The sequence below is a fragment of the Elgaria multicarinata genome, chromosome 4 (assembly GCF_023053635.1).
Source record: "Elgaria multicarinata webbii isolate HBS135686 ecotype San Diego chromosome 4, rElgMul1.1.pri, whole genome shotgun sequence".
Classification (NCBI taxonomy): domain Eukaryota; kingdom Metazoa; phylum Chordata; class Lepidosauria; order Squamata; family Anguidae; genus Elgaria; species Elgaria multicarinata.
In genome coordinates, this window is record NC_086174.1 from 5,537,416 (window position 1) to 5,557,262 (window position 19,847).

Here is a 19,847-nt window from a genome sequence, read left to right on the forward strand (position 1 = left end):
AAGCAGCCGCGGGTCCGCAGACGGACGCAGGTAAGGGAGAGGAGGGAGGGGGGGGTTACCTGGCCCTGGCCCTGCCGCCGCCCGTGCGGCGACGGCAGCAGAGCCAGGTGAGGGGGATCTTACCTGCATCCATCCGCAGTCCCGTGGCTGCTTCAACTGAGCCCGAGGACTCAAACAGGACTCAAGACTCAAACAGGACTCAAACAAGACTAGCCTGGTCTTCCTGTTTGAGTCCTCGGGCTCAGTTGAAGCAGCCGCGGGTCCGCAGACGGACGCAGGTAAGGGAGAGGGGGGAGGGGTTTTTTACCTGACCCTGCAGCCGCCGCTGCCTGTGAGGCGACGGTGGCAGAGCCAGGTAAGGGGGAGGGGGGTCTTACCTGCGTCCGTCGCGGCCTGTCGCCACCTTCACTAGAGCCCACGGCTCAACCAGGAAGTGTAGGCCGCAATCGGGGCCTAGTTCCTGGTTGAGCCGCGGGCTCTAGTGAAGCTGGAATGGGCCGGGACGGACACAGGTAAGGGGGAGGAGGGAAAGGGCCTTACCTGGTGCCACTCCCCGCCGCTGCGGAGCTCCAATTTGGAGCCGGAGCTCCGCAGCGGAGCGGAGTGGACCCTAGGCGGATCGGGCGCGAAGAGGATCGGCAGGAGGGGTCCGTGCACGTCCCTACTGAAAATGCTTTGTGGCCTTTACAAGGGACTGCCCAGAAACGCCACAGCAAACCTCCCCCACGGACTTCCCTCCTATCGTATCCTCTACTACGTCAAAGTGAAGCCTTCCATTCCATCTTAGATGTGCAGACCGACCACCTCCTTTCCGCGGCATTTCCAGGCGTGGAGAGACTTCCAAAGGGCCCCGTCCCTTCTCACGTGCCCTCAAAAAAGGGCTGCCGATTCATATTCCCTTAAAACCTTCCTCTTAGAACTCGGCTGCTCCCTCCCCAATTCATTTTTATTTTGCTTTTCATTCCAGCTCGCTTCCAGCATGTTGATTGCTTTCTAACAAATAACCTTCCGTTCGTACGGCACCCAAGGGCATCCCGACGGTGGCACATTCACCGGCTGGGCCGAGCACTCGGCAACGTAAAGAGAGACATCACTTCCTCTTGCAGTAATAAAATTTCTTGGCAGACGCGGCGTGGAGATCATTTTGTCCACTTAAAGCTCCACTTGATAGCTGGCTGTCCCCCTACGACGAGGGCTGCAAATACGTTTTTCCAACTTGTTATCGAATGCACATGGTTTAAGGTACCTCTCTGCATCTCTCTCAACAAGTGCTTTTCCTACTCCTTGTAAGAGCATAAGAAGACCCATGCTGGATCAGACCAAGGGCCCACTGAGGCCAGTATAATGGCCAAGCAGCTGCCTGTGGGAAATCCACAAGTAGGACGTGGGTACGACTGCACCCTCCCATTTGTGTCCCTCAGCAACTGGAGGTGATATGTGGCCACCAGGACTAGGAGCCACGGATAGCCTTCTCCTCCAGGAATCTGCCCAGTCCTCTTTTAAAGCCATCCAAAGTGGTGGCCTCCCCAACGGCCATCTTTAATTTGGGATTACTTGGTCTGGATTACACGTCCACGTCCTCCGTACCTCCTCCATACTAGAATTCACAGATGAACTTTGAAAGAGAGGCAGGCAGGAGCACAGCTAGGCATTCAAAGGATTCAGGAGCCAGAAATATAGAAACAAAGAATAGCAGAGTTGGAAGGGGCTTATAAGACCATCGAGTCCAACCCCCTGCTCAATGCAGGAATCCACCCTAAAGCATCCCTGACAGATGCTTGTCCAGCTGCCTCTTGAAGGCCTCTAGTGTGGGAGAGCCCACCACCTCCCTAGGTCACTGGTTCCATTGTCATACTGCTCTAACAGTCAGGAAGTTTTTCCTGAAGTCCAGCCGGAATCTGGCTTCCTGTCACTTGAGCCCGTTATTCCGTGTCCTGCACTCTGGGAGGATTGAGAAGAGATCCTGGCCCTCTTGTGTGTGACAACCTTTCAAGTATTTGAAGAGTGCTAACATGTCTCCCCTCAATCTTTTTATCAATATGCTAATCTGCATATGCTAATGCGAATCTGTGTAGGCAAATTTAGAAAAAAAATGCTAGGATTTATTGGAATTTGTCATAAGGCAAAGCCAGCCAATGAAACTCCCGTCCCAATTCCCACCCAGATTACCAAACACCACTTGTTACGCACTCCAGCCACTAACATTGGCGGCCAGTTTATACATCCAGCAAGATCAAGCCCTAAAGCTTTTCCAGCAGAATTCGGCCCTCGGGCCAAAAGTGGTCCTGCACACCTAGTGGTTACAGGATGGCGATGGTGGTGTGGGCTGCCCAAAGTTACAAGGAAAACATCTTTTAAACACAAAGTGCTCTTTGCCTGGGCTGCAGAGTGATCAGTTTATTTATTTATTGCATTTATAACTCCCCCTATTTTCCTCCTTAAGGAACCCAAGGCAGCGTACATAACGCTCCTCCTCCTCCTCCCCATTTTTTCCTCACAACAACAACCCTGTGAGGTAGGCTGGGCTGAGAGTCCGTGACTGGCCCAAAGTCACCCAGTGAGCTTCCATGACCAGGTGGAGACTAGAACCCGGATCTCCCGACTCCCAGTCCGACACTCTAACCACCACACCACACGGGCTCTCCAGCAGTTGAGTTGCATGAGAAGGGGAGGACGCCAATTAATTGTTCACATTGGAGAGAAATAAAGCAAAGTGCTCTTGGCCTGTATGGAGTCTCACACAGCTGAAGACCAGGGTGTGGGTGTGTATGTAGCGTGTGGGGGCCTTTAAAGGACTGGAAACTAGGCTGGTACTCAGATAAAGTACCCCAGACGGCCATCTACATAATGCACTTTGGGTATTTAGAGGAAAATGCTACATAAATACTAAATATTATTGTTATTATTATTATTTATTTATATAGCACCATCAATGTACATGTTGCTGTATTGTTATTGGGTAACATTCCCCCCCTCTTAATAGAGCATAAGGGAAGCTGAAAGGACGCCCTCCGTTCCAGCTGACAAACGGTATCACTATTTAGACTTATTGATACCACGTCTGCCTGAATCCCATTTTTAATTTTTTAAGCGCCAAGCATTTTCAACTAATGTGATTTACGGTAACATCAGTTCCAGCAACAATGGTAAAATTTATGATGTGCACTTAGCGTTGTTTGTGAATTACCAAATGGAAAAATGCACTTCTATTTTTAAGTCATGACTTTATGCCTCATCCCTCAGCCTCTCTCGGATAAACCCCCGAATCCGAGGGACTGCTCAGAGCCGCCACTAAGAAGAGGGCGGATGAGCTTGTGGAGGAAGGGAGAGGTCAGGGCCGTGGAGTACGAAAGGGGGACGCAGATCCCTAGAGACACGCAGCGGGCGCACGCCGGGAAACCACAGGCGAATCCTATCGAGAAAGTCTGGTGGAGCTGAGAAGATTTGACCCTAGAGAAGCAACGAAGCTGCCCAGCCCAGGGCAGACTAGAGGTCCATGCTGGCTGGGGATACCCTGTTCAGACAACACACTAAGCCATGATGGCTAAATGTTTTGAGCTAAACATTATGGCTCAGCGTCTTGTGTGAACCATTTAAGTGTGTGGTGCGAATTTCATAGAATCATAGAATCATAGAATAGCAGGGTTGGAAGGGGCCTACAAGGCCGTCGAGTCCAACCCCCTGCTCAATGCAGGAATCCACCCTAAAGCATCCCTGACAGATGGTTGTCCAGCTGCCTCTTGAAGGCCTCTAGTGTGGGAGAGCCAAGAACCTCCCTAGGTAACTGATTCCATTGTTGTACTGCTCTAACAGTCAGGAAGTTTTTCCTGATGTCCAGCTGGAATCTGGCTTCCTTTAACTTCAGCCCGTTATTCCGTGTCCTGCACTCTGGGAGGATCGAGAAGAGATCCTGGCCCTCCTCTGTGTGACGACCTTTCAAGTATTTGAAGAGTGCTCTCATGTCTCCCCTCCATCTTCTCTTCTCCAGGCTAAACATGCCCAGTTCTTTCAGTCTCTCTGCATTCTTCTTTCTCCTCCCTCCCAATCCCCTTTCCTTTTGCGTCATGTCTTTTAGATTGTAAACCTGTGGGCAGGGACTGTCAAGAAATAATTCTATAAGCTGCCATGAGAGCCTTTTTTGGCTGAATGGCGGCATAAAAAGCTATAAATAAATAAATAAATAAATAAATAAATAAATAAATAAATAAATAGGACTTTGTTTCCAAAGCCCTATGAAGGGCTTTGTTTGTTTGTCAAAGGGCTTTGTTTCCAAAACCCTTTCTACCCATGGTGGCTACATAACCATGGTTTAAGCACTCCCACTAACCACTTGCTGCAAAAGAGTTAGCGGCCTAACCACGGCTTAGCGTGTTGTCTGAACAGGCCCTGAGAATTGTAGTCCAACATGCCTGGAGGGAAACCGTCCTGGGAAGGCTGTTTGGAATCTAGCGTCCCGCTTCCAACAGCAGCCAGTCAGATGCTTCGAGGAGACTCCCAAGCAACTCTTTCAGCAATTGGTACTCTAGAGGCATACTGCTCCTAACTATGGAGGTTCTAGCTGGTAACAAACATTGTTGCTATTGCTGCTAAGCCAGAGAAGGAACAACTGCAGCAAGAGGACCTATAAGGAAGCTGGGCTAGAGGGTGTCCTTCATGGAAAAAAGACTGCACTGTTTCCTCTAACCAAAGGGTACCTATTTCATTGGGTCTACCATTTACAGTACCTGACGGAACGCCTCTCCTGACATGAACCTACCCGTACACTACGCTCAACATCTAAGGTCCTCCTCCGGGTGCCTACTCCGAGGGAAGCTCGGAGGATGGCAACAAGGGAGAGGGTTTTTCGGTGGTGGCTCCCCAATTATGGAACGATCTCTCCAACAAGGCTTGCCTGGCGCCAATTTTATTATCTTTTCGGCACCAGGTCAAGACTTTTCTCTTCTCCCAGGCATTTAACAGCATATGTTGAGTTTTTAATTGACCCAGAATAGATAGATTTTGTATGTAATCTGTTTTTCTGCTTTTTTCTGGTTTAAAATTTTGTAAATTTGTTTTTAATGGTCCGTGTTTTAATCTTTGTAAACCGCCCAGAGAGCTTTGGCTATGGGACAGTATAGAAATGCAAATAATAATAATAATAATAATAATAATAATAATAATAATAATAATAATGATGTTGAAAAGGAAGAGAAAAAGAGAGAGAAATATACACCACTGGCCATGGAAGTCAAAGAGACTGAAAGAACTGGGCATGTTTAGCCTGGAGAAGAGAAGATTGAGGGGAGACATGATAGCACTCTTCAAATACTTAAAAGGTTGTCACACGGAGGAGGGCCAGGATCTCTTCTCGATCCTCCCAGAGTGCAGGACACGGAATAACGGGCTGAAGTTAAAGGAAGCCAGATTCCAGCTGGACATCAGGAAAAACTTCCTGACTGTTAGAGCAGTACGACAATGGAATCAGTTCCCTAGGGAGGTTGTGGGCTCTCCCCCACTAGAGGCCTTCAAGAGGCAGCTGGACTACCATCACAGAATCATAGAATCATAGAATAGCAGAGTTGGAAGGGGCCTACAAGGCCATCTAGTCCAACCCCCTGCTCAATGCAGGAATCCAGCCTAAAGCATCCCTGACAGATGGTTGTCCAGCTTCCTCTTGAATGGTCCAGTGTGGGAGAGCCCACAACCTCCCTAGGTAAGCATCTGTCAGGGATGCTTTAGGGTGGATTCCTGCCTTGAGCAGGGGGTTGGACTCGATGGCCTTGTAGGCCCCTTCCAACTCTGCTATTCTATGATTCTATGATTCTATGAATTATGGCAACAGGAAAAGGTCACAATTATTCTGTTAGTCACATCAGTCACTGGCATCACATCAAAAAACTATACAGAAAACCTTCAGAAACTGGGCCTACCAAAATACATCCACACCAACATCCAGAAAGCAGTCCTAATTAAAACATGCTCAATTGTCAGGAAATTCCTGACTATGTAACAGACAGCATTGACTTGGCAATGCCCGTCATGTCCGTCTAGAAAAACTGCCATGAGTGGAGAAAGAGATATTATTATTATTATTATTATTATTATTATTATTATTATTATTATTATTGGAGTACTGTTTGTGAATCATTCGTTTTTGTGAAAGAACTGAAATCTGAAAACGAATAATGTTTTCTAGGAACTACAGGCAGCTGTGCTGACTTGTGAAAAGATGATAGCAAACTTTTTGTTTGCATTTGGGGAATGGGTATCCATCCCTGCCTTTCTGCCCAACGGTGTTAATTGTAGTTTCAAGAGATGAAGCCTATTTTGTTCTGTGCTTTCCTCCACATTACCATGGAACACACACACTACGTCTTGACTAACGCTGAGAAGGCTCGTAATTAATGCTGGGGAACTTGGGCTTTGAACTGCTTTGTGCTTTTCCAGCCTCATGAAATGGCTGTTGTGCATACTCAATATGCAACTCAAATAGCTACTTTTAAAGCTAACCTTTACAAAGTTGATATAATTTTTATTTATTTATTTATTTATTTATTTAATTTCATTTCTATACCGCCCAATAGCCGAAGCTCTCTGGGCGGTTCACAAAAATTAAAACCATGAAGAGCATAATAAAACAACCCACAGTTTAAAAACACAAATACAAAATACAATATAAAAAGCACGACCAGGATAAAACCACACAGCAAAAAACGATATAGGTTAAAATATGAAATTAAAACAGCAGAGTTTAAATTTAAGTTAAATTAGGTGTTAAAATACTGAGAAAATAAAAAGGTCTTCAGCAGGCGACGAAAGGAAAACAATGTAGGCGCCAAGCGAACCTCTCTGGGGAGATCGTTCCACAGCCGGGGTGCCACAGCAGAGAAAGCCCTCCTCCTAGTAGCCACCTGCCTCACTTCCTTCGGCAGGGGCTCACGGATATGGGCCCCTGTAGATGATCTTAAGGTCCAGGCAGGCACATATGAGAGGAGGCGTTCCTTCAGATAGCCTGGCCCCAAGCCGTTTAGGGCTTTACATGTTAATACCAGCACTTTGAATCGGGCCCGGACCTGGACTGGCAGCCAATGAAGTTGTAGAAGGACTGGCGTGATGTGTTTTCGCCGGCCAGTCCCTGTTAGTCACCGTGCTGCCCTGTTTTGTACCAGTTGAAGTTTCCGGACTGTTTTCAAAGGCGGCCCCACGTATAACGCATTGCAGTAATCCAAACGAGAGGTTATCAGAGAATGGATCACTGTAGCTAGGCTATCTCTGTCCAGATAAGGGCGTAGTTGGTAAATCAGCCTGAGCTGATAAAAGGTGCTCTTTGCCACTGAATTGACAATCATAGCCATAAAACCCAGTCCTGAATCCTAAACAAAGCGGAGGGCTCTTTGCTTTCAGGTTCGAAGCAGGTCCCTGACAGTTCTGGATCCATGAGCACCCCCAAACTACGGACCCGATCCTTTAGGGAGAGTGCAACCCCGTCCAGGACAGGGCAAACATCACCTCGCCGGACAGATGAACCACCCGCTATCAGTACCTCCGTCTTGTCTGGATTGAGTCTCAGTTTGTTAGCCCTCATCCAGTCCATTAGCGTGCCCAGGCACTGTTATTGAAATGACATTTCAATAAAAGATGATATTGAAATGCCATTCTTCAATGATGCTCCCTCCTCTCCCAGTTCTTAAGGTGTGCGTTTTTTAATGTGTTGCCTCTCAGAAAATATATTTTTACAACACTTCAACTTAGAGGCAAACCCCTAGGCGAGAAATGAGCCAATCCTGAACACAGGCGCAGGGATGGACACACACACGAAAACCAAAACAAGAACATCGAAATGTCGGCTGAGCCTTCAGTACACCGTAGAAACTTGCTGGCGCGTTTGTAAGATGGGTGACCGCACCAAAAAGAAATCGCCAAGTAAAAAGGAGAATATTTATCTCTTGTCATTCAGATACTGACCTACTACAACCTTTCATCTTGAGTCACTGCGAGGATGACTTTTAATCGATATGCATTTCTTCTTATGCAACAATGACAGTGTTTTATCTTCCAATCTAATGGGCTAACCACACATTTCTTGAGAATCTTTGTAGCTCATCAATAACCTCCTTTGAAATGCAGGATACTGAATCTCATACATACAATCGAAATGCAGGGTGTGTTCATTGCTTAGCACTGATAATCACAACATTGTTAGCCTCTTTTGATAGTGAGATTTGACTACCTTTCAATACCTTTATCCTTTCAATACCTTTGATATTGTTGAGGGCCATTTTGGGGCAGGATATACATAAAATAAAGAAATAAAATAAATATTTAGGGTATGGATTCATGTGTTCTTTCTGTTGACGCAAAAGACTTCCCTTCTCGGGAGCTTCCACAAGGTAGAGGTCCAAATGGATTCCAGTCCTATGATGGGCAGAAACTAAATCTGCATGGAACCATTGGATGAAAAAAATTGCAACTCCCTGGGCCAAACGAATCTCAGTAAAGTGCAGGACACGGACTAATGAGCTCAAGTTACAGGAAGTCAGATTTCAGCTGGACATCAGGAAAAACTTTCTGACTGTTAGAGCAGTATGACAATGGAACCAATGATTTAGGGAGGTTGCGGGCTCTCCCACATGAGAGGCCTTCAAGAGGCAGCTGGACAGCCATCTGTCAGGGATGGTTTAAGGTGGATTCTTGCATTGAGTGGGGGGTTGGACTTGACGGCTTTATAGGCCCCTTCTAACTCTGCTGCCAATTAGTTTCCGGGCAAAGTGTAAAGTGTTGGTTATCACCTTTAAAGCCCTACATGGTTTGGGTCCAGGCTACCTGCAGGATCACCTTCTCCCGTACAATCCGCCCCGCACACTCAGGTCCTCTGGGAAGAATCTACTCCAGTCAACAAAACCAAGGCTGACAACTAGTACCCAGAGGACCTTTTCCTCTGCCGCTCCCAGATTATGGAATGACCTGCCGGGAGACATTCGTCAACTTAACAGTCTTCCGGATTTTAAGAAAGCTATAAAGCAGGCCTACCCAGTTGAATTTTAAGATGCCTTTTAATAATGTGCTGCTTTTAATGATGTATTAGTTTTGAATGGTTAAATTATATGTATTTTATGGCATTTGAATTTGTGTTGTACCCTGCCTTGATCCGGAGGGAGAGGCGGGTAACAAATAAAATGATAATGATGTTGATGATGATCAGGGTAGTTTACTGAGCCCTTGGTAACCATTGGTCGCAAGTTGTGTTGATATGTGCTGCACTGAAATCCACATAGCTGTTCAATGCTGCTGGTGTTTCGACGAGCAAGCATTTATTTAAGCAGCAACACTGGGCTAGTTGCTGTACAGAACACAGGCATTTCACAACGGGTGAGAAATTATTTTTGATTTGGCAGGATGCTTAAAATTTAACTCTCACATCTTGCTGATAAAATTATACTAGATCATGTTATTTGGTACTTGTACATTTTGGTTGTCTTTAAACCCCTGAATTTAGCAGCTTCCAAAGCTGATGACAGTATTAAAAATTAGGAGAATATGTAAATGCGTTAAGGAAATGTTCTTTACAAGACTGTTTAAGAATTCCAGTCCCCTTCCAGACAGGCTTTAGCTTTGGATAAGGTCTGGCAAATGAAGAGTAAGAACAGGTAAATAAAAGTACATTTTGTACTTAAACACCCATTCCCCTCTGTTTTCACGAATCCATTCTAAGCCCACTGATTGGTAAACAACTTTCTCCCTCCAGTATCCGAGGCAGTAAGCCTGCGTGCACCAGTTGCTGGGGAACATGGGTGGGAAGGTGCTGTTGCACCATGTCCTGCTTTGTTGGTCCCTGGTCAACAGCTGGTTGGCCACTGTGGGAACAGAGTGCTGGACTAGATGGACCCTTGGTCTGACCCAGCATCATAGAACCATAGAATAGTAGAGTTGGAAGGGGCCTACAAGGCCATCGAGTCCAACCCCCTGCTCAATGCAGGAATCCACCCTAAAGCATCCCTGACAGAGGGTTGTCCAGCTGCCTCTTGAAGGCCTCTAGTGTGGGAGAGCCCACTGTTGGATCCTGGAATGGATCTTGGTTATGTTTTCCATTGCTTTGTTAATTGCTGAGGATCTGGAAGAACAGAGGACTCAGCAGAAACTTAAAGGTCAACTCTACACCTGGACATTGAGTGTCATAATTGAATAATTGTCTAACTGATTGTCTTCAATTAAGGGTTGCAAGGAGTTGCATCATTGTACAGGTTGTCTATAAAAGTAAATGTGTTTTCATGTTCATTATACTTCCATGTCCCTTACCCAACTTGATGTGAGCTGTATTGACTGACCGTTTGTAAGTATTTGTATCTGTACTGCCATAATTAAATTATATATTTATTTGCCAGTAAAAGGTTTATTTTAACCTACATGAATCTTTGTCTTAATTCACGTCTTTGCTGTCTCTTGGCTGAGAACCGCTGCAATCTTTGCTAGTCTCTGGAAGGCCCAGACAGAGACTTAACACAAAAGGTTATGTGCCAGAAACCCAGTCTGTGCCATAACTAATCAGCTTCTAAAGCCATAACTCAACACCCACAACCTCCCTAGGTAACTGGTTCCATTGTCCTACTGCTCTAACAATCAGGAAGTTTTTCCTGATGTCCAGCCGGAATCTGGCTTCCTGTCACCTGAGCATCAGGGCTCTTCTTATGTTCTTAACGTCTTCCTTTTTCTCCCCTAAAACACTCCCCCACCCCCAAAAATGATGGGTTTTTACCTGCTGTGCAAGGGGAGACAGTTGCTTGCCCTTCTTCTCATCTCTAACCGGAAACAGAGATTTAAGTATCTTTGGCATTTGAGGCACGAAGGACTTCACGGGATTCAAGTAAGAGGCGGCCAGGCTACCAAGTCCTGTGAACGAAAGAATCATTTCATTCCCAAGGGCGCCGTCCCTTTGCCTGTCGAACCCTCTCAATGCTGCCGGTCAACCTTGAACCATGCACAACCCTGTGGGCTGGTTTTGCTGAAGCCCGGGGTCGGAAGAACCCATGTGGCTGCGATGAAGGGCTCCCTGCACGAATTCGGTGGTCCTATCTGAGTTTCGAATTTGCACCTCTGCCATCCAGTGGGTCAGAGGTCAAGCATGTCCAGTGTAAAAGACCAAAGATTCAAGGATTATAGACCTGGGCTATACACTTCACCTCGTTTATCACGTCTGCCCCTGTTTTGGGAGAAGGTGTTTCAGGTAATCAATCAGAATCATATTCAGACCTAGAGGAGGCAGCGCCAGACACCAGCCAGCCTGTACCAGTGGGGGAGGAAGCTCTCACAGGCGATTCCCCAGCTGAGAGTCAGCCCTCTCCAGAGGTTATCTCCTCAAGGCCAAGTCCTACACACTCAGTGGGAAGTGAGCCTTCTTCCGGAGGTGAGTGCCCCAACAAGCTAACTGATGCTAGGGTCCGTCAGAAGCTCAAACGCACGGGGAGTAAGGAAGGCGTGAGAAAGTCAGTTCAATTACGCCAGAACCTGCCTCTGCACCAGGCACTCTGAAGTTACAGGCAGTTGGGAAGCGGTTTCCTGTTCTCCTTGGTCGGACAATTGTCTCGCTTAGTTTGCATAGTTTTGCCTAGAGGGAAGTTTCCAAGGGATTAGACTCTCTTCAGGTGGAAGAGATGATTGTGGCTTAATAAAAGCTTTGTGGATTACCTAGCAGGCCTCGTCATTTGCCTCCCATCGAAAGCAGGAGTTTGCAAACAAACACGACACCGTTCTACTTCGCTCTGTTGTTTTATACTTTCTATCCCCCAACCCCTCTTTCATTCATTCATTTTTCTGGCTCAGATGCAGCTAGAGATGGAAGGATACATGTCCCACTACATTGAATCGGTAGGTATGAATTTTGCTTATCATAGTAAAAAATATATCTAATAATACTGAAGTTATTCAAGTTAATAATATCCCAGTCTAACAATGTCCTAGGGAGATGTAAGCCTAGGATAACTATTCAAATCCCTTTGATTATTTTATTAATGACATTTCAATACCATTCTTATGCCATTTATTGTCTTGTTGGTTCACTGATCGCTTTCTTATGACCTTTTTTTGAGCATTTATAATATTTTCTAAATTGTAATGTTACTATGTCTGTCTTCAAAATAATAATATCTTCCATATGAAAATCATATTATTTTCAAGCATTGTATATCAATAGACCAAATAATTTGTTTCAATTAAAATCTTGAGTCTGTGGTCCTTTAATCGGATCATACTTTACCCTCCAACCCACTGGATTGCAAAGGTACAAATTCGAACTCAAGATCAGAGTGCTGAATTAACACGCTCTTCTGGAACTGCTTGCCACTGTTGCTTTGGAGCTTGGTGGTATTTTTTTTACCTGGATCAGGAGACCCATTCTGCTGAGGAGAACCCGGGAGACTTGTCCTGGACCGGTTGGAATCTGCTGAGGTTTGCGAAATGTCTTGCTGGCTTTCCCAACGGCTCTAGAAAGAATTAAGAAGAAGAAAAGACGCCCATAGCGATAAAACCAGAAGAAACAACCGACACGCAGAAAGCGCTTAACAAACTTCCACAGGAAACATCACATTGCAAAACAAGCAAGGAAACAAGAACAGGAATCCTTGTCCCAGTGTTGGAGGGGATGGTTGGGAGAGGTTTTGCTGTGCAAAACCATCCCTGAGAACTTCTCCGCACCTCTCCGGCCCGTAGTCTACGGACCACGATTCAGTAACTACTGGATAACAGGACAGAACTCTTAAAAATACTTCTGGCCTTCTAAAATGACCCCATCCCACCCCAAGAGCAAGAAACTGACACATATAACAGAGGGTGGAAGAGCTTTAAAAAAAAGAATAAGGAGAACTAAGTTATAGAATCATAGAATCATAGAACAGCAGAGTTGGAAGGGGCCTACAAGGCCATCGAGTCCAACTCCCTGCTCAAGGCAGGAATCCACCCTAAAGCATCCCTGACAGATGGCTGCCTAGCTGCCTCTTGAAGGCCTCTAGTGTGGGAGAGCCCACAACCTCCCTAGGTAACTGGTTCCATTGTCGTACTGCTCTGACAGTCAGGAAGTTTTTCCTGATGTCCAGCTGGAATCTGGCTTCCTTTAACTTGAGCCCGTTATTCCGTGTCCTGCACTCTGGGAGGATCGAAAAGAGATCCTGGCCCTCCTCTGTGTGACAACCTTTTAAGTATTTGAAGAGGGCTCTCATGTCTCCCCTCAATCTTCTCTTCTCCAGGCTAAACATGCCCAGTTCGTTCAGTCTCTCTTCATAGGGCTTTGTTTCCAGACCGCTGATCATCCTGGTTGCCCTACTCTGAACACGCTCCAGCTTGTCTGCATCCTTCTTGAATTGTGGAGCCCAGAACTGGACACAATACTCTAGATGAGGCCTAACCAGGGCCGAATAGAGAGGAACCAGTACCTCTTCTACTGAAGCTCAGGGAAAGCCAACTGGAAGCCAGACCTTTGAATTCTCCTGCTCAACTCACTGTTTATTTCTGTTCCTTTTCGCTGATATGGGATTTCAGACATGTTGCATCAGTTCAGGCAAGCCAGATTCCACCCAACACATTTTGATGAAATTTAACCACCCCGCAGTGGCGATCCACTGGACTTGACGTTATCAGAAGGTGCCCAATGGGCATCCACCACATCTGCGCTGGTTTTGCTTAGCCCAACAAGCGACGGCTGCATAGCACATCGTTTGAGGAGGGATCAATTTGGGAAAACCAGTTTCATTTAGTGACAGCAGACAGCAGAAGAGAAGATTGAGGGGAGACATGATAGCACTCTTCAAATACTTGAAAGGTTGTCCCACAGAGGATGGCCAGGATCTCCTCTCGATCCTCCCAGAGTGCAGGACACGGAATAACGGGCTCAAGTTACAGGAAGCCAGGTTCCGGCTGGACATCAGGAAAAACTTCCTGACTGTTAGAGTAGTACGACAATGGAACCAGTTATCTAGGGAGGTGGTGGGCTCTCCCACACTAGAGGCCTTCAAGAGGCAGCTGGACAAATATCTGTCAGGGATGCTTTAGGGTGGATTCCTGCATTGAGCAGGGGGTTGGACTCGATGGCCTTAGAGGCCCCTTCCAACTCTACTATTCTATGATTCTATGATCATTGTCCTTTGGGGAGGACCTAGCTGGTTGAATCACCCATCCCACCCCACCCCCTTTCTTTGGAGGCAGTGCTGAGCCGAGAAAGGAAGAGGACGACCAGGGTCCCGGCATTTCAGTCTCTCCGAAAGGATTATAATAGAGAAAGACAAGCACAAACGTATTCATGATTTGTCTGGCCAGACCTCTTGCCAAATGACTGGGCACCAAGGTCAGACTTCATTAAAGTAATTCTCATCAGCCGCTTTTGAGAACATCATGTGCTCTCTGGCTCACACTGGCACAAGGTCGTTGCATGGATGTCTCAGCATTTCCCAAGTGGTCCTGCTCATTCTCATCCCTATTCCTGAATAAGCCCTGCCCTGCCCTGCGCCATACGCCCGCTTCTCCAGGGTGAGCAGAAAGTGCCTCCCCATAAGCAGCCCGGGGGCAAATCCCACTGGGGTCCCTTGCCTCCCAGCCCCCACTAACATGGTCTGCTCAGGATCAGCTCTGCCCATACGAAGGTGCCCTTTCAATGGAAGCTCACCCCGGACCTTCCCATTTTGAAAAACAGCAGCAACAAAAAATGCTGCATGAGTCGCCATGAATATCCAATTTCATCAACCACAGCATCAGCAAAACAACTTTGCAAAGCCGCTACCACAAGTTCTACTTTTAGAAGCACTCATCCACTTCTTGCTACCTTTGCTAAATCCACACGGTAACAGATTCTCCCTCCAGTACCAACGCAAACATGTCTTAGCCCTTCCTTCTGCTTCTCAGGTAGGGGGACGAATCGGGATTTCATCTGATGACTCAAACTCCCATTCTCCCCTTTCTCCTCTGATTGATATACGTCCTGCAGGGCTCAGGGAACTGAAAACTAGCATGTCTTAGCAAGGCCCCATGCAAACTGGTGTTTCGCCGATGACATGCACTGACTATGGATGGGGGCTTGATAAAATAGATTTTTAAAAGAAGCAAAATGTACAGTGAACTGTGGCTGGTCATTAAGGAAAGCCTTCCTGGAACAAGGACGTTTTCAGGGGGCGCCGAAAGGAATACAAAGTTGCCGCCTGCCTGACCTCCAGAGGCAGGGAGTTCCATAGGAGGGGGGCCACCACGCTGAAGGCTCTTCCCCTGGCGGACTCCAATCGGAGGATGGGTCTATGGGGAACCACCAGGAGCAGGCCCTCGGATGCCCTCAGTGACCTCGGATTACCTCAATTATCTATTTGCTTTCGCTGCAACTTTTTGTATTTTGCATTTTAATTTATTGGTCTGATATCTTTCGACGTGGAACAGTTTATACAATTTATAGTAAGTAAATACATTACAGACGGGCAACTTGTGGCTTTAACACTGCAACTCCCATGACCCCTCACCATTCACTATGCTGGATGGGGTGGTTGGAAGTTGTAGGCATGAAAATAAACAAACAATAAACTGATAAATAATTAAATAATTAAAATAATAACAATAATAATATTAATAATAATAATAAATTGTTAAATAATGAAACTAATAAACTGATAAATAATTAAAATAATAATAATAAATTGCTAAATAATGAAACTAATAAACTGATAAATAATTAAAATAATAATAATAATAAATTGCTAAATAATGAAACTAATAAACTGATAAATAATTAAATAATTAAAACAATAACAATATTAATAATAATAATAAACTGTTAAATAATGAAACTAATAAATGGATAAATAATTAAATAATTAAAACAATAACAATAATAATATTAATAATAATATAAATTGCTAAATAATAAAACTAATAAACTGATAAATAATTAAAATAATAATAATAATAATAAATTGCTAAATAATAAAACTAATAAACTGATGAATAATTAATAATTAAAATAATAAATTGCTAATTAATGAAACTAATAAACTGATAAATAATTAAAATAATTATAATAAATTGCTAAATAATGAAACTCAGAAACTGATAAGTAATAATAATAATAAATTGCTAACTGATAAACTGATAAATAATTAAAATAATAAATGGATAAACAATTAAAACAATAAATCGATAAATAATGAAACTAATAAACCAATAAACAATTAAAATGATAAAACAATAAATAATTAAAATAATAAATGGGTGAATAATTAATAAATGAATAAATTAATTTGTGAACTGCCCAGAGAGCTTTGGCTATTGGCTGGTATAGAAATGTAGTAAAATAAAGAAAGAAAGAAAGAAAGAAAGCCAGGGGGCGTTTAGACAAATTAATGGAGGATGGATTTATCAAAGGTATGAGCCTCTGATAGCTCAATAGGCCCTCCATGCTCGAGGGACATTGGGAGCACTGAATGCTGTTCAGTATTGCACCACATAGGTTTTGCCTTGATGCCGTGACAGGATGCTTCACGGAAGCATGTAGCTGGTCCCTGTTGAGACAGGGTTTCTGGCTCCCTCGTCTGAACCCCAGGCCTTCTCTAAATTCTTATTTACACATTCTCATTCCTGCACTCGCTCACAAACATCCCTCGCTACCCATTTGTTCCCCGCACAACCCTGCTGATAACCTTTAGACTGTAAGCTCCTTGGGGCAGGCACCTAACGTTGGGGGCTTAGGTTACACCCTAGAGTTCCGTACGATTTAATGGCACTGCAGCTGTCCATAGCAAGGCCTCCTTGAGCGCTCGGATCAAGCAGGCAAGGCTCACCACTTCAAAAGCAAGGCCAAGGCCACAGAACGACTCCTAGGTTAACGAAAGCGCAAGGAAACACCGCGGCAGCATTTCCAAAGGAGACTTTAAAGGGTTAGTTTAGAGCCAAGAGGTTCAGGGCAAAGCACTCCAGCATGGGATAATATATTTATCCCGTTCATTAGGTGAACCTAATGAATTAGTTACCTCTGCCAGGACCTGGGGACACTGACACATGCAAGGAAGGGTGGATACCGTTGAAGGGTTAAGAAAGAAAAACATAAAAAAGAAAGAGAAACAATGAAAATTCAGATTATGAACAATCCTCTCCAGTTGAAAACAATTGTACTTTGAACACAGAGGACTTTGCCTTCCTGGACCCTTTGTAGATGTTTCAGATTCCAAGTCGGCTATAAATACATGGGTTCGGATCCAGGGTTGGCTTACCTTAGAGCCATTGAAACCAACAGGGCTTAAGTTAAGTTTTGACAAGCCTGTCCCGTTGGTTTCAATGGGTCTACTCTAAGCATGCCTAGTTCTGGATCTAACCCTAGAAAAACAAGAGGTCGTCTTGAAGTAACTGTTTATCCCCTACAGCACTCAGGCGGCTACTCATGCCGGTAAAACTGGTAACATCCACAAGTTCAATCCGGCCACAGCTAAGGACTTCTTCTCGATCCTCCCAGAGTGCAGGACATGGAATAATGGGCTCAAGTTAAAGGAAGCCAGATTCCAGCTGGACATCAGGAAAAACTTCCTGACTGTTAGAGCAGTATGACAATGGAACCAATGACCTAGGGAGGTTGTGGGCTGTCCCACACTAGAGGCCTTCAAGAAGCAGCTGTCAGGGATGCTTTAGGGTGGATTCCTGCATTGAGCAGGGGGTTGGACTCGATGGCCTTGTAGGCCCCTTCCAACTCTGCTGTTCTATGATTCTTTGACCCTTAAGTCCCATCGATTTCAGCGCAGTGAGATTCAAAAACATACTCAACTCTATCCCACTGAAGCCAATGGGACTTTAAAGTGCTCGCCTCTGAAGAGATTGCGCCTCATTATCATCATCGTCAAACCGCAATGATTTTTCGTTAAAAAAAAAAAAAGATTTTAAAGAAGATTCCTACACTCAGGGCCGCTTTGAAACTTGGAATCTAACACCCTACTCAGCTGCAATCTAATGCTTTGTGGGGTGTTATGATCTGTCCTGGAGAGCATTGGTCCTACAGGTTACTTTCCATCGGTAGAGTGCCCCACCTCCGGGCTATTCCCTGAAACAGATGTGGGTTGTGGCCACCATATTCTCGACTTGGTCCACAGCCAGGCTTCCTGGGAATTCTGGGAGACTGCAGTCTAACACATCTGGAGGGCACCAGGTCGAGGAATGTCCCAGTACGTGTTCAGACAGCTTGGAGTTGCAATGAAAAACAACTCCAATTAATGAGCTGGTTAGAGGACAGACAGGTTCCAGCGCTCTTGCGGAATCTAAGGCCTTAGCTAGACCTACCAGTCTAGCGGGACAGAGGAGTGAAGATCCCGCGATATTTTTATCGTGAGATCTCCCTCTCAGTTCACATGCGGCGCGTGATGACCTCGGAGGGAGAGGTGTTGCACCAGCTTTTTTTTTTTTAAGACACAGGAGCTCACGACCGGTTGCGTGCAAAAGGTAAGTCCTTTTTAAAAAATAAATACATTTCCCCGCTCACCCCACCCCACCCCCAATGGGCGCAGAGCTCCTGAGGAGCTCTGTGCCCCGTACGCTGGTCCTGGCTCCTCGCGATGAACTGCGAGGAGTTGGGACAAACTGCGACACCCGGCTACACGTTCTGTGGTCTCAGGCTCAGCCCGAGACCGTGGAAAAACCAGACCTAAAGTGTAGGGCGAGATCCTGGTTAGGCCTCATCTAGAGTATTGCATCTGGTTCTGGGCTCCACAATTCAAGAAGGACGCAGACAAGCGGGAGTGTGTTCAGAGGAGGGCAACCAGGATGATCAGGGGTCTGGAAACAAAGCCCTAGGAAGAGAGACTGAAAGAACTGGGCATGTTTAGCCAGGCGAAGAGAAGATGGAGGGGAGACATGAGAGCACTCTTCAAATACTTGAAAGGTTGTCACATAGAGGAGGGCCAGGATCTCTTCTCGATCCTCCCAGAGTGCAGGAGATGGAATAACGGGCTCAAGTGACAGGAAGCCAGATTCCAGCTTCTGACTGTTAGAGCAGTACGACAATGGAATCAGTTACCTAGGGAGGTGGTGGGCTCTCCCACACTAGAGGCCTTCAAGAGGCAGCTGGACAACCATCTGTCAGGGATGCATTAGGGTGGATTCCTGCATTGAGCAGGGGGTTGGACTCGATGGCCTTGTAGGCCCCTTCCAACTCTGCTATTCTATGATTCTATGATCCCAGGGCAAGGGAGGGATCATTCCTCCCTGATCCCAAGATCCCCTGTGCGTCATGTGGATCCACAGGGACAATCCCAGGGATCACCCTGGGATAAAGCCCTGTCTAGCTAAGGCCTGAGTTCCAGAGCGGGTGTCTTCTATTGCTACTTGGGAGATCCGTTATGCCTCTCAACAGTCTAGTCATGTCTTGGGATCAGACAGTTCTGCTAAAGCCAACCACTCAGCAATTAGGATTCCAAGAATCCTTTCGAAAGCAGTTTCAAAAATGTAATGCTTACAATAATTCTCAAAGCATCTTAAAATTAAAAGGTTCCGTTTCACCTCCCCCGAAAGGTCCTATTACTAAATAATATCCAGTGGCTTAATGCCAAGTTTAGCAAGAGTGAGGTCTGGCCCTGCTTAGCTCTGGATGGGAAAAGGGATGGCCCTCTAGCTCAGCCTTCAACTATAGCTACAGCGTGGCTCTCCCAAACTTTCCAGTAAGAAATGATCAAAGCTTACTTTGTAAGTAGCGAGGCTGTATGGTGGGTTTAGATCTTGGCGGCTTCCGGAGAGCTGAAAGCGCAAAAATAAAGAGGAGGCTTTAAAACGTGAGCCCAACACCAACAGAGAAAAGTCAACACAGCGGTCCAAAACAGGAGGTGCTAAGGATGTACGGTGGTCATATTCCAGTGTGCTTTTCCCTGCTGGAG

The 19,847-nt window shown here is 45.7% G+C and overlaps 1 protein-coding gene across 2 annotated transcripts in view; it reads right to left on the bottom strand.

The window, feature by feature from the left end:
• KIF13B (kinesin family member 13B) overlaps positions 1-19,847 on the bottom strand; it is a 227,945-nt gene that overhangs the window by 16,519 nt on the left and 191,579 nt on the right. The window contains exons 35-38 of one of the 2 annotated variants that reach the window (XM_063123719.1): positions 19,657-19,710; positions 16,968-16,988; positions 12,350-12,455; positions 10,733-10,866 (exon numbers count right to left, since the gene is read on the bottom strand). In XM_063123719.1, coding sequence (XP_062979789.1) covers positions 10,733-10,866; positions 12,350-12,455; positions 16,968-16,988; positions 19,657-19,710 — 315 coding nt within the window. The remainder of the gene's footprint in view (positions 1-10,732; positions 10,867-12,349; positions 12,456-16,967; positions 16,989-19,656; positions 19,711-19,847) is intronic. The other variant, XM_063123720.1, reaches the window with a different exon arrangement.